General features: G+C 38.7%; 1 protein-coding gene across 4 annotated transcripts in view; it reads right to left on the reverse strand.

The window, feature by feature from the left end:
- LOC126259893 (uncharacterized) overlaps positions 1 to 15,916 on the reverse strand; it is a 526,255-nt gene that overhangs the window by 97,700 nt on the left and 412,639 nt on the right. For all 4 annotated transcript variants that reach the window (XM_049956973.1, XM_049956970.1, XM_049956971.1 and 1 more), the window contains one exon: positions 7,905 to 8,015. In XM_049956973.1, the coding sequence (XP_049812930.1) occupies positions 7,905 to 8,015 (111 nt within the window). The remainder of the gene's footprint in view (positions 1 to 7,904; positions 8,016 to 15,916) is intronic.

A 15,916-nucleotide genomic window follows, 5' to 3' on the forward strand; every position in this document is an offset into this window, starting at 1 on the left:
GAAGCGATTCAACCTCTCAATAAAGAATTTTTTTGACAGTGGACAAGATTTTTCAGGAAAGTATCAGACACATAATTTCTGATACCTTCTCTCATTTCAGGTTTATCAGCAGAACAGTATTCTCAAGCTGTAGTCATTTGTACATTACCAGTTTTCTTCGTCACGCTTTACGAATTTGATCAAGTATGCCTTTAATGCAGTACAATGTGCAGAAAAATGGCTGGGACCATTTCTGACTCCATCCCAGTTCTGTCTAAGTAAAACTAGTGCTCACCATGAAATACCTGACTGAATCAATTTTTCCTTTGTCCGGTGTACCTGGCACATGAAAAATGTTTGTTTTTGTCACTCAATAGACACTTCGCATTTTTGTGACGACTACAGGGAATAAACAAAGAACTGTTTCACTGATAGTCAAATATACAACATTCAAACATTATTATAAGGAAAGGCCTACAGGAATTGTTATAAAATGTGGCACTGCCGGACACATTTCATTTCAAGAAATTACAAGTCCTCATTGCTGGAAGTCATCTGTGACATCAAACACTGTAATGAGTTTATTTTCTCTGCAAGCCACTTTATCAGAATTACATGTCCAAGAACTGAACTGTTGATATGAAGTTATTCAAAAAAATGTTTGTATAGTTTAAGCCAGGTTTTCACCAGAGCAAACAAGCTAACAAGCACGAGCAAAAGAGAATTCTGTCTGGTGTTCCCAGTACGCCTCTTGCAGGTCTTCCAACTGGATGCCACTGCAGCTAATTATGTGTCCCTAACCCACCCCAGTTACCTAATCAGAAAACTGAGACCTGCAGTTTAACGTGGAATGCGAACCACATGTCTTTTGTGGCCAGTCCAACATCTGTGAGAAGTGAACGCTCGATTAAAAATCATAGTGATAAAGTTGTGGTCTGAACAGGTTTTGATCCCATGCTCTCTGGAGCGCAGAAGCACGTGCTTTGCCACTAGACCACTTGTTTTTTTGGGGAAAGAAAAAAGAATATGACCATTAGACCTTACACAAGTAGTGGAATCACTAGCCGTGTCACCTCAAGATGATGCTCGAAGTCAGTAATTAGTGTTCTGGTTATAAATTCCCCCTCAATGGTAATGAGAAGCCAGGGAAAAATGGCAGCCAACATACAAGGAAAATTTTAGACCAATGCTAAGGAGAGATGGAGATGCAATTCCGTGTAAAGAGCATGATCTCCAAGCATGCCACGCTTTCATACAAATTGAGACACTTAAATTCTTCCTTCCCTGTGCCATTTTGCAAACTCCGTCAAGAACAGTGCGCTTGCCACACATAATAATCCTCATTGAATATCAAAGTTTCGCATTGCGGCTCTAACAAGATAGAGTTGTATCCTGTATGCCAAATATTAGCTCCAAAAACTGAAGACTAATAACACAGCTTTCACAGGCAATGTTCAATACCTCATGTTCTCTTCCGTTCCCTCTAGTATAAACAATTCTACCCATATACAAGTGAATTTTCTACAAATGCTCATTCGCATATGCTTGCTTCCATTCGCTCCAATGTAAAACAGGCTTTAGGTGCTTAAAATTTGTGTCTGTGAACTCCAGATAATTCCACTATGCAGCACTGCGTGAGTGATTCGCCAAGTTGCACACTAGGCAGGCAGAGCTGTACAAACTGCTGTTATAAGCTGTTCTTCACGTGGCAAAAAATGTGTAACTTCAACATCTTTTACAAAATCCTTAGCAGATAAAATTTTGGCAGTGCATTTCTTTCGTTGTCTTCTTCCAGTGTAAAAAATTTCAGGCTAGGTTTTGGCATGTCTTACTGGCCCATTCCCTTGTTAGAGCAGACAGTACCCACACACCTGATTTCTCAACCTTCCCCATTGCATGCAAATTTCGCATGATGGTGGAATGATCACATCACAGTTCATCACATTTGCCAGTTCTAGAGTACACTGAAGTGGATCATTGTGAATTAATGCATTTAAATGATGTCCACCCAACCTGGAAGGTTTTTCTGAATGCGGGGAGTCACTAACGTCAAAATGATTCTCCTTAAAATGGAAAAACCATTTTCTTGCTACACACTATCCAATGGCATTATCCCCATAATATACGGTGCAGATGTTTCTGGACTGCCTGTGCTACTGTCGCCCCACTTGAACTCAAACAGAAGAATATGTCAGAAAAGTTCCAATTTCTCCACTAGGCAGTACATTTTCTGGTGTACACGGCTCCACTCTTCATCTCTAAATGACAAAATGACAATATGTAAACTCAAATAGCAACAGTAAACTACAAATAACAGAATGACAATCAATAAATAAATCTGTAGCAACCAGAATACCAAATTGCAAAACAAAACAAAAATGCTACGAACTTATGCACCAACCTAACATATATGAGGAGTTGTTTTTTCCGTGGTACAGGAGAGGGGTGGGGTGGGGGGGATGGAGGGTTGAGTAGTGAGCTATTCAGGTCAGAATGAATTAACATAAAAGATTCTAATTATCATGAGATACAAGGAAGCAACATAATAGACTGACAGTCATGATGTAGAGGCTTCCAAAGCAAAACTTAACATATGCACATAGTTTCAGCAGAAAACCTAATGTTAATTAACAAGTTTCAGAAACTATCAACATTTAATGTATCACTTTTTCGTACCAATAGGTAAACAAAATTGTTAGAAGTGTCTGTAATGTATACAGAGCAATGTTTAGAGAAAATTCAAAATGAAGAGGTTTCTGGCATACTGGAAACATTTCTGTAACAAGTGGTGTACAATGAAGAAACTACACAATTAAAGATTTTTTAATTCTTTCATGGGACTTAATTTACAGATGACAGTAAAGTTTTTGGAGATAAAATGATTTAATACACCAGATTGCTGTATGTGCACTGATAGCAAGGCACCGTATATAACAACACAATGCTTAACATTTTTGGAATGGATGCATTTGAAGCTTTTGGATTTTTTTTTTCGTTCCATACAACAAGTTGAACTACTGCAAAAACACTTCTTCACTTTGCTGCTACATAAAATGGTGCAAGTCACCAAATATTTAGTCAAAACAACAGTTCAAAACCTCCATGAAGTTGCTATTGCTATGTTTACTATTGCAAGAAGTGATCGGTTATACTCATGTGTTAGCGGCATCAGAATTTCTCAAAGCCAGGAGCACAAATTACACACACAGAGGCACTCACAGTTAGATGAAAGTAGCGATCTTAGTGCCACTGCTGGGAGACAGAGAGAGGCATTCTGCATGTGCACAGTGGGAAATGACTGCTGCCAGATGCTGCTGTAGTTGAAAGCTGAATTAACTCTCTGCAGTTCACTGTGTCAGGTCAGAAATCTGAGGTGGTTGTTCATCACATATTAATTTAATGGCAGCCAGTGCTACATTCCAGACAGTACTTATTTGGAATCCTACATCCCTGCTGTGCAGACATGTATGACTTCCTTATAAATGCAATCCCAGAGTGATGATACAAAGAAAAAATCTTCAATGTTTCTTTAGAACATGTAAGGCTCCACAATCAGGCAGTACTCTACCTCAGCTGATTTACCAGGCTGGTCCTGACATATTTGTCTATGGTATTCGGCACAACATTCTTGCACAATGCAACGTCTCTGCCCAATATAAGACTGTCATGGGATCCTGTGTACACCATGCTTTCTAGTGCCAAGACTGTTTCTCAATTTTGCAGATGAACATAAAAGTGCAATTAATGTCATATTAAGAGTCTTTTTGATTCTTGAATGCACGCTGCCAAAATAAGGCAGGAAGGCCATTGCAGTGGTTGTTTCTGCATCTTTATTTACATTCCTACACTTAAGTCACTTTGACCAGAAAGCATTATTATGTATCTGTTTATCTGACTAATCATTCTGTTGGAATACAGTTTTTAACTGTTGCAGCTCACCTAGCTGGTTGTCAGGTCCTGGGATTACATGTGCTTTACGTACCTGGCAGTGTAAGACCCCACCACTTTGCATAGGTGATGACAGCTTTTGCACTCGTATTAAAACTCTGCGAGTTGGTTTGCAGTAGGCACAATGGCTCAACATTATGTCATCATTTCCTTTAATCATAACATTTTGAAATAACAAGCTGCCATTGTTTTCTAGTTCCATGGTGAACTGAATCTTCAAGTGGATACAAATTTAATCTTTCTCCAGTTTAACTTACAGCTACTAAATAGTCTAATATCTATGTGTCCTGGAGCAAAGGGCTATTTTTGAGGGCTGGGCACCTAGTATGACCAGCCATATTGAATTCTTAAGTTTTATGCAAAGTGGTGGGGTCTTACACTGCCAGGTACGTAAAGCACATGTAATCCCAGGACCTGACAACCAGCTAGGTGAGCTGCAACAGTTAAAAACTGTATTCCAACAGAATGATTAGTACCAGCTTTCCTATCCATTGTGGAGTCACATGGTGTTGACATGCCTCAGCCACTTTGTACTGAAACACTCCATCAGCACAACTTTTCTGTTGACTTTGATTGATACATTCTCAACAGTTTCTCATGGTAGACAGTCCCAGTTTTACTCATTGTCTAGGCCAGCTTATACCACACACTTGCTTCATGAGCCAATTACTTTACAGATAAGTGAATTTTCGGAGCTGCACTGTTCTCGGGTGTTCTAGTATCACAGTGCCATCACTTACAGATGATCTACTGTATGATCCAAGACAATGTCATCATTTTCTACATGGACAATGTAACCAACAGAATTTGCATTCTCACTACTGCTGTTCCTTTCCTGGTACAAAACGTAACAACACATACTCCTATTCCACAGCCTATGAACTCACAATTCCCTTGAGGGAGTTAAACTGTTTACTTGTGTTTCAGATAGTTACACGGAGACCAGAGAAGTGTTTTGTTTCTTTTGTAGTTTTAACTGTTTGGACAGTGTTAATTAACTTATGATGGAACAAAGACTTGCGAACACCATCACAACAGTTAATCTGCATGAGGGGCAATGGTTTCTGTACCAAATAGTGAAGTGATGGTTCTGATTGGCAAGGCTGTTCACTGTTTGCTATTGTTTAGCACTGGATTGGTGATTGATTTTCTGCAATGTGGATGGCATTGCACAGTTAAACTACGTGACTGTCAACAGTTGGTCCCTTTCATCAGCACAGTTGTCCATGACAGACGACACTGGCAAAGAATTATCTGAAACTGAGTTACTCACAGTACTCTCAATATAGAGGAGCCTGAAAAGCTCAATGGCAGCACTACTATGCAGTAACGTCTTCTAAACATCAGCACCCACAAAATGACTGTCATCAAATACACTCATATCATGTGTGTTGCACATCTTGTACTAGACTGTCAGACCAACTGCCAGCAATAGGTCAAACAATGCCACGGTCAAGTTACATGCCAAATGACAAAAAGAGTGCTCTCTCCTCAACAAAGTATACATCTTTAGTACAATTTCTCATGAGTGCACTCACATTTCAAAAAATTGTAAGGCAAGAAGTGTCTGGAGAAAAGAATGGAGTCACAAAAAAATATACTGTAAGGGGATCTGAACTGGATGTGAAATGGCAGGGAAATTACGAGATTGGAATGAGGAGAATTTCAGCTGAGCATTTCTATTGCATAATTTACTGCCAGACACCTATTGGAAATTGAAAGCTTGTGGACAAAACGTTGCCTTCAAAATTACTGGCCTTCACTAACAACCCCGGTGAAATTACCAGCTAACATTTCACTGTGATGTAATTCCATATTGCCCAAAGTTTCTGGACACCCATTACTCATTGTTCCAAAGATGCCAGACACACAACTAATAGCAGGTAGGACCACCTTTTGCAATTGTTATAAAATTTAATCTTCAAGAAAGGCAGTTGGTGTTTTTGAGCAACTGATCGGGTACATGCACAACACTTTAGTTTATCCCAAATTTGTCCAACTAGGTTCAGCTTGGGTTTTTAAGCAGTCCAGTCCAACTAACATAGGCTATTTTCTTCAAGTCACAATGTGACAGTTTGAGCTTTGTGGACAAGAGCATTGTCACTCACCTACAGAACAGGTCTGGCTCCAAACAACTGTGTCAGTGTGGGAAGCATACTATTGCTGAAAAAGTTTTCATAAACATTCACATTCATTTTGCTACTGAGCAAAAATAAGTCAGATCCAAATCCAGGAAAAGTAACTCTGGATCATCACATTAAATGCACTATATTTCACATTCCGAAAAATCGAATAAAACTGTCCACTGACCAATGATAGCGTTGTTTCCACTACTCAGCAACGTCACGCATCGTTCATGTAAGAATCAGTGACTGGGCAGCATCACACCCATACTAACTGTATGTTATCACCCCTCAATGTCCTACTTTGTCACTGATTTACATACTTTAACTATATCTGAGGAACTCTGTAGTATTGAGAAGAATATCCAACAGACTGCTCAATATAATGGGCTCTCACAATCACACTCCATTTAAACTCATTCTTTTCCGTTCATGAGTGATTCTAGAATTAAAAATGTTTGTGATGTTTCAGCATTGTGGCTGCATATATACACCATCTACATGTTCAGTGGGATAGTGATTATAAAATTAAACATGTCTATGATGTTCCTGTGTTGTGACTGCACATATATGAGGTGCGACAATAAAGTGATGAGACTTATTTTCCTTGCAAGATGTGGCAACTCTGCAGGCTTGCATAGGCACAATATCTTTGATCTTGGTCTATAGGCTGCTTCTAGTCCAAGCGACACATCGATGAAGCTGCTCAGTCATGAGTTGTGCTGTAATAAGTTAACACGTGTTTGTGTCTCTTGTCACAGAAATGGAACCACATAATATTGTGCAATGGTATGCCATTTCTTTTTGTGTTAAATTGGGTGAAAATGTGACGACAACTTACGGTAAGCTTCAGAAGGGTTTTGGAGAGGAGGTTATGTCAAGAGCTCAAGTTTTTTGTTGGCATAAAGTGTTTAGTGAAGGCAGAACGAATGTTGTAGATGAAGACCGCAGTGGACGACCATCAACCTCACGGACAGATGTCAACTTGGCCAGGGTGTGTGAACTCGTACAATCTGATCGAAGATTATCCGTGGAAATGATTGCAGAAGAACTGAACGTCAATCGAGAAATGGTTCGTCTAGTAATAATTGAAGATCTGCATCATCATAATGCGCCATCCCATACTGCTCTGTCAGTACAGCAATTTTTAACCTAAAAACAAATTTCAGTACTACCACAGCCACCCTATTCACCGGCTATCACTCCATGTGACTTTTTTCTATTTACAAGAGTCAAAACGGCGGTCAAACAACATAAACAACACAAGATGTCCAAAAATCTGTGACGAGGGACTTTGAGGATATTACAGAAGATGAGTTCCAGAAATGTTACCATCAGTGGCAGAAGCGCTGGAAAAATTGTGTGCAATCAGAAGGGAACTACTTTGAAGGAGACAACACTAAACTTGACTAAAATGGTAAGCAACATTTTTTTCTTTCACATCAGTCTCATTACTTTATTGTCGCACCTCGTACACCACCAGATACATTATCTGTTCAGTGGAATACAGTATCTCAAAAGTCTAGCCACCAACGGTACGTTCAACCTAGATTTCTTTAAATTTTACTTAGTACAGTTCTAGGATAGATGTGAACCTACACTCTGAAAGTAAAATCTGTATTTATAACACAGTATGACCAGGAACATTCACTCATGTCCAAATTTTAAGCAGTTTTGCCTGTAAATCACTAAATTTCATAAAAAGAGTCTTAAAAGGAAGCCAAACTAAGAAAGTGTTGTCCACAGTGCTAGAGTACACCCAAGACAGGTCGGAAAACAATGAAAACAAATCTGAAGCTCAAATAAATATGCACTTTTAATATCAGTATAATCAGTGAATATTTGACCACTTACCGCCTATTTTCTTCACTCAGTACAAACCTATACACACAACTGAGTGCGAAATAAACAGCACCATAAAGAAAAAAATTTGGCCAAAGGAGCTTGTAGATACTTCCTTTCCATCTGAAATGTGAGTAAACACACAAAATGTTAGACAATTAATATATAACTAAGACATATACAATATAGCAGAGATGTTGAGTCGCAGACAGGCAGAACAAAAAGACTACTAAAGCACACCCAAAAAACCACTGTCTCTGGCTGCCACGGCCTGACCCAGAGACAATTCTCACGTGTGTGTGTGTGTGTGTGTGTGTGTGTGTGTGTGTGTGTGTGTGTGTGTGTGTGTGTGTGTGTGTGTTGAAGAAAGTCATGAATGAGATGTTCTTGTGCATTTATGTACATTTCAGGCAGCATGCAAGTGTCTCACTTGAAAATAATTAGTACTTTTTTTCCATATTACTTGCTCTCATTTTTTGATAGTGAAACTACAGCACTCTTCTTAAGGTAAAAAATGTAGTGAGTCTCATCAGTCTTCATGATCAGTACAACTGTTTTACGTTTGATTGAGCTACATCTGCATCTACATACACACAGATACTCCACAAGCCACCATAAGATGTGTGACAGCGGGTACCTTGGACCACTGCTTGTAATTTGCCCTCCTGTTCCATTCGCAAATAGATCGAGGGAAAAATGACGGTGGCAGCAGAACTGTTCAGCAGTCAGCTTCAAATGCCAGTTCTCTAAACGTTCTCAATATTTTTTCACAAGAAGAATGCCACCTTCCTTCCAGCGATTCCCATCTCTATAACACTTATGTTTTGTTCGAAGCTACCGGTATCAAATCTGGCAGCCCTCCTCTGAATTGCTTTAACGTCTTCCTTCAATCTACCCTGGTACAGATCCCAAACACTTGAGAAGTGCTCAAGAATAGATCGCCCAAGTGCCCTACATGTGGTCTCTTTTACAGGTGGACAACTCTTTCCTAAAATTTTCCCAATACACCGAAGTCTACCATTTTCCATCCCCACCACAGTTGTCACATTCTCATTCCACCACATATCGCTTTGCAACTTTACACCCAGATATTTAAATGACTTGACTGTGTCAAGCTGGACACTAGTAATACTGTATCCAAACATTAAAGGTTTGTTCTTCCTACTCATCCACATTATCTAACATTTTTCCACATTTGGGGCTAGCTGCCATTCATCACACCAACTGTAAATTTTGTGTAAGTCGTCTTGTTTCTTACTATAGTCACTCAACTTTGACACCTTACTGTACATCACGGCATCATCAGCAAACAACTGCAGACTGCCGCCCACCCTGTCCACCAAACCATTTATGTATGTAGAGAACAACAGCGGTCCTATCACACCTCTCAGGGGACTCCTGATGATAGCCTTGTCTCATCAACACTCGCCTTCGAGGACAACACACTAGGTCCTATTACTTAAGACGTCTTCGAGCCATTCACATATCTGTACATTGTGGTTTTAGTGTTCGCTGACGATGCCAAGGCAATAGAGCAACAAATAATCTATATTCAGAAACAATATGTGGTCAATGACAAGGAATCATTCACTTGTACATGAAATGGCCAACAATGTCAGTAAAATACATTAAAAATTGTTGTTTGCGAATGATATGAAACACTGATTTTTTATGATTCAATATGGTCCAATAACATTTAATGCAGCTGTGTATCCATATCATTATATAGAATAAGATCATCATATTATAGCACTTTAGCTGCTGGAGACGTTCTTGCTATATGCTGGGCTGACTGCTGAGTCATTATCACCTACTGCATTGCAACAAACCAATGAAATAATGAAAACCAGCTTTTCTGTGTTATTTTCTGGAAACTGCAATATTCAATTCATGGTCATTTCCCATATCTTTTCAATCATTTTGGCTCTTAAATTTTTCTATTTACAAAAACACACAATTTCATCTAAATTTTCTCTGTCAAGAAAACTGGATTTTAATACAATAATTAGTCTGACAATGGAGGTTTCAGAATATTCTGGTGCAAACATGTAGATTATGAACAATAGTAAAAAATGTGCCAAGATTTAGTTAGTAATTTGCAGCCCACAGATACACATCATAATTTGCATGTCTTTACAAGCAGTTTGTGGTTCTCTTGTTCTCTGAAAAATGTGTGTAATTGCACTTACTTGTACAAGGGCTCTCATTTTGTATCAAGCATATCATGGTGTGATTATTTTATATGGTTTGGTGAAAAATGTGAAGTCTTTTTCATTACGACTTTCTATTGTGACATATCATTTTTAAAGCAAAAGTTAAAATATGCTTCTGCCCACTAACAAAACAGAAGGCAAATCAACAAGTGGTGTCCTTTCTGCAAAAAAAGACTCACCATACTACCTAAAAAAAAAACAGCAACATTTCAATGAAGATATGTATAAAGAGGAGTACATTATTTGCTTAAATAATAGGTTATTTGATCCACTTTTTACCCATAAAAGTAGCATGCACACAGTCAGAAGAATGCATTGATAATCTAAGACATTTTAGTAACTGACCATTATTATGTTTAAAGAAAATTTATATATATTTTTAAGTAACCATGTCATCATAATGTCTAACAAGCATTTAGCACTGCAAACAATTGGATCAATGAGCAACTAGGCAAACTCACTGCTCCTCTATCAATGAAAATGTTATTGTGGAGCTCAAACAAAATGTGAATGTAAATTTAACAAATTTGTACTGATCAGTACTCTCTGATAGGAAATCAATGCTCAATGTAGAATGCAACATCGTACTGTGTGTGGATTCCACACATGATGCAACACTGTAGTAATTAATAGTGTCATTCTGATTTTTATAACAATTAGACTGTCATTAACTGAAGATGGACAAAGTTCAATATGAATGGAACTGAATGTAATTTTTAACAAAATGATCTCATATATTATCAGATCAACAATAATAGCATACTGAGCAGGGTGACACAATAATTATGAGGCACAACTCAATTTCAATAAGATCCTGTAATGTCTTTAGAGGTACAGTCACAATTTATGAGTTGATTTCAGCACTGTTTGCTGCAGGCTTTCAAATGTATTTACTGTGAATACGGTGATGACACAAGTTAGCACGATATAGCATAGTTGTCACAACTTATGGACTGACTCTCGTATATTCCTAGCGTCAACATTTAAAGCCGGTTCACAGAGCTTTGTTAGTTGACTTTGTCAGGATAGTTTCCATTTAGTCAAGAGTCTGCCAGTTGAGCTCTTTCAACATCTCTGTGACACTCTCCTGTGGGTCAAACAAACCTGTGATCATTCATGCTCCCCTGCACTGTATACATTCTATATCCCCTGCTAGTTGTATTTGGTACGCTCCCACACACTTGAGCAATATTCTATGGTGGGTCACACAAGTGATTTATAAGCAATATCCTTTGTTGACTGATTGCATTTTCCTAGGATTCTACCAATAAACTGCAGTCTCCTACTTGCTTTACCAATGACTGAGCCTATGTGATCATTCCATTTCATGTCCCTACTAAGTGTTATGCCTCAGGTATTTGTATGAACTTACAGATCCCAACTGTGACTCAGTGATATTACATTTAGAGGATACTACATGTTTTCATTTCGTGAAGTGCACAGTTTTACATTTTGGAACACTTAAAACATTGTCAATCATTCCATCACTTTGAAATCTTATCAAGGTCTGAATGAATATTTGTACAGCTTTATTCAGACTGTACTTCACTGAAGGTAATTGCATCATCAGTGAAAAGATTGGTGTTGCTATTAATATTGTCTGAAAGATGATTAACATACAATATGAAGAGCAAGGGACCTATCACATTTCACTGGGGTACATCCCAAGTTACTTCTACATCTGTCGATGACTCTCCATTGAAGATAACAGGCCGCATGCTCCCTACAAAGAAATCCTCAGTCCAGTCACATATTTCACCTTATACCCAATATGATTGTACTTTTATAATAAGTGTAGGTGTGGTATTGGAGTCAAATGCTTTTCATAAATTGAGAAATACTGCATCTACGTGACTACCACAGCTTTCAAGATGTCATGTGAGAAAAGTGTGAACTGTGTTTCACATAGTCCATATTTAAAAATCCATGCTGGTTGGTATGGAGGAGGTCGCTCTGTTCTAGATTCTTCATTATATTTGACGTCAAAATATATACAAAAATTCTACAATAAAGAGATGGCAAGCATGTACTATGATAGACTGCAGTCCACAGGGTGGCTAACTCAGCTGCAAATTGGGTATAGAATCTGACAGGGAATCCATCAGGCCCCGGGTCTTTGCTCAATTTTCACAATTTTAACTGCTTCTCAATGTCACCTGCACAAGTATCTATTTCACTAATCTTCTCAGTGGTATGAGAATTAAATTGGGGCAATACTGCTGGGTCAGTAAATGAACATTTCAAAACAGTATTAAGCATTTCTGCTTTTGCTTTGGTACTATGAACTTCAATTCCTGTCCCATCCATGAATGACTGGACATTAACTTTGGTGCCACTAACAGCCTTTACGTATGACAAGAATTTCTTTGGGTTTTATGAAAGATCATTTGACAATATTCTGCTGCAGTTGTCATTGAAGGCTTCACACATTGCTCTCTTGACTGTCAAATGCATTTCTTCAGCAGCTCTGTATCTATAGCCCAATGCTCTGTTTTATACCTATTATTCAGTAGCATGCATTTCTTTAGAAGTTTTGTTTCAGTGACTGTGTACCATGGAAGATCTCTCCAGTATGAACTGTCCTACTGGGTACATATCCATCCAGTGCATGGACAACTATTCTTTTAAACTTGAGTCGTAGTTCCTCTAGATGCTCCTGTCCAGAGCTAAAAGTTTCAAGTTCCTCATTGAGATATGACATAAATCTTTCTGCTTCTTTTAGTTGCGCTGTGTGTTTTAGTATTCATTGTCACTGTAACTGCCTCATGGTCACTGATAGCAGTTTAAATCTGGACTTCCTCAAAGAGGTGAGGTCTGTTTGACATCACTAGATCTAATACATTGGGCTGGTGCATAAGTTCATAGCATTTGGCAGAAGTTTAATAAACTCAACAGATACCCCACAACAGAGACTTTAGTCATCAGTAATATATTGTCCTTCACTATTGACAACAGTCAGCCAATGCTGGGTTAACTTTTCAATTCTGCAACAGTAGAAATCATGTGATTCTGAGGTGAAAAGCTCATCAAGCCATGTTCCGAGTGCATTTTTATCCAGAAAGCTAGTTACTTGAAGGTTGTTTGATAGAGCGCAGAAAAGGTGAAAATCTAAGATCAAGTGAATAAGGTGGGTGTGTAATGACTTTGAAATCAAACTCCCGTATAGTGTCATTTGTCAATCTAGCAGAATGCAAGCGGGTGTTATTGTGAAGCAGCATCTCTTTACACAGTCTTCTTGGTTGTTGTTCTTGGACTGAGTCTGCGAGGCATCTCAGTTGCTGAGAATAAATGTCCCTCGCGGAAGCAATTCATGGTACACCACACTAGCACTGTTCCACCAGATGCATAACATTATCTTTCATTGATGTGTGCAGGTCTTTGTGTGGGGAGCTGCTACTTTGTTTGGGCTCAACCTTCCCTTTCTTTTCTTTATGTTAGCATAAGGACATCATTTCTTGTTATCAGTAATGATACAGGATAGGAATGGACGTGTTGTTCTCAAGCCAATTGATAATAACCAAGCGGAGATGTGCATAAGCCCACTCACTGATTTTTGTGATTTTGGCTTAGAGCATGTGGTACCCATAAACTCAATTTTCGAATTTTCCCCACTGCATGCAAATGTTGCATGAAGGCGAAATGATTACAGTTCATCAGCTCTGCTAATTCTCGAGTACAGTGTTGTGGATCATAGGGGATTAATACATTTAAACTATCTTCATCAAACCCTGAATGTCTTCCTGAATGTGGAGAGTCAATGTCATAATGATCCTCCTTAAAATGGGGAAACCATTTTATTACCCTGCTCTATCCAACAGCATTATTCCCATACATAGCACAAATGTTTCTGGCAGTCAAAGCTGCTGCCACCCCTCTACTGAACTAAACAGATGAATACATCAGAAATGTTTCGATTTCTCCATTTGGTACTCCATTTTCTAGCGCCCACAGCTCCACTCACTGTCTCCAAATGACAATATGTAAATTCAGATAGCGTCAGTGAACTACAAATAAAAAATTACAATGGATAAATAAACCCACAGCAACCAGGATACCAACATGTGAAACAGAAATGCTAGGAACTTGTTCACCAACATAATATTTCCACCATGAGTGGGGTTCCAAACTGTGTGTTCCAGGTAGTTTTTACAGAAAGGTGTGCACTACACATCAGAGGCTGCTACTCAGGTAACTGACTGTGTGTGGGGTGCAAACAAGAGTTTTTTAGATTAGGCAACTCTCCATCCAATCCAGATAACAATACTTGTACGAATCCGAGAAGCATCAGTGTTAGATCGAAAGGAATGCCTCTCAAAGGTGAGAGTACTGAAATCCTAATGGTAAACTGCTGCAGCATTTGCAGCGAAATGGTAGTTTGAAGCACTTATGAAAAGCAGTGAAGCTCACATAATACCAGGCACAGAAAGCTGGTGGAAACTTGAAATTGACAGCAGTGAGATTTCTAGAGACAATTTAAGTGTATATTGAAAGGATAGGAAAATGGCAAATGGAGGTGGTGTATTTGTCTCAATAGACAAGAAACTCGAATCCACTGAGACAGAAATTGAAGCTATATGTGAGGTGGTTTGGGCAAGACTCGGTATCAGTTTAGAGAAAACCTCAGTTCACTTGTAAATAAGTTCCCCAATCATACTGTAATCATTGGTGGAGACTCTAATCATCCAACAATCAATTAGGAAAATTAGAGTTTTGTCAGTGATGGGCATGATAAGACATACTTTACAACCATACTAAACGGCTTCTCTGAAAACTACCTGGAGCAGATGGTTAGGAACCCTCTCATGATCAAAACATATTGAATCTAATGACAACAAACAGACCTGACCTCTTTGAGGACATCCACACTGAAACTGGTATCAGTGACCATGATGCAGTTGTGGCAGCAATGATTACCAAAGTACAAAGGACAACTAAACCAGGCAGCAAGATATATCTGTGCAGTAAAATACATAAAAAATTAGTAGCATCATATCCCAAATAGGAACTTGAAACTTTCAGCACAGGGCAGGAGAACGTAGAGGAGCTCCGGCTCAAGTTTAAAAGAATAGTTGACCACACACTGGATAGATACATACCCAGTAGAACAGTCCATTATGGGTGGGAACCTCCATGGTATACAGTCATTGTAAAGATACTTCTAAAGAAACAGAGGCTACTCCATAATATGTGTAAAACAAAATGTAGGGCTATAGAATGAGAGATGCTGACTGCCTGATGCCTTCAATAACAACTGTAACTGAAAATTGTCAAATGATCTTTTACAGAACCCAAAGAAATTCTGGTCGTATGTAAAGGCTGTTAGAGGTGCCAAAGTTAATGTCCAGTCCCTAGCAAATGAGACGGGAACTGAAATTGAGGGTAGCAAAGCGAAAGCTGAAATATTTAACTATGTTTTAAACTATCCTTTACAAAGGAAAACCCAGGATAATTGTCCTGATTTAATTCTCAAACCACTGAAACGATGAATGAAATAAGTATCAGTGGTAGTGGTGTTGAGAAACAGCTGAAATTGTTAAAACTGAGCAAAACTCGCAGGCCCAGTGGAATCAGTGTCAGATTTTATATTGCATTTGCAGCCGAGTTAGCCCCTCTTCGAAATATAATATAATGTAGATCTCTTGAACAAAATACTGTGCCCAGTTCTTGGAAAAAAGCTCAGTCACACCTATCTACAAGAAGGGTAGTAGAAGTTATCCACACAACTACCATCCAATATTTAACAGAATGATCTTCTCAATGCAAACCAGCACGGATTTCAAAAACATCAATCATGTGAAACTCAGCTCTCAC

The sequence above is a fragment of the Schistocerca nitens genome, chromosome 5 (assembly GCF_023898315.1).
Source record: "Schistocerca nitens isolate TAMUIC-IGC-003100 chromosome 5, iqSchNite1.1, whole genome shotgun sequence".
Taxonomy (NCBI): domain Eukaryota; kingdom Metazoa; phylum Arthropoda; class Insecta; order Orthoptera; family Acrididae; genus Schistocerca; species Schistocerca nitens.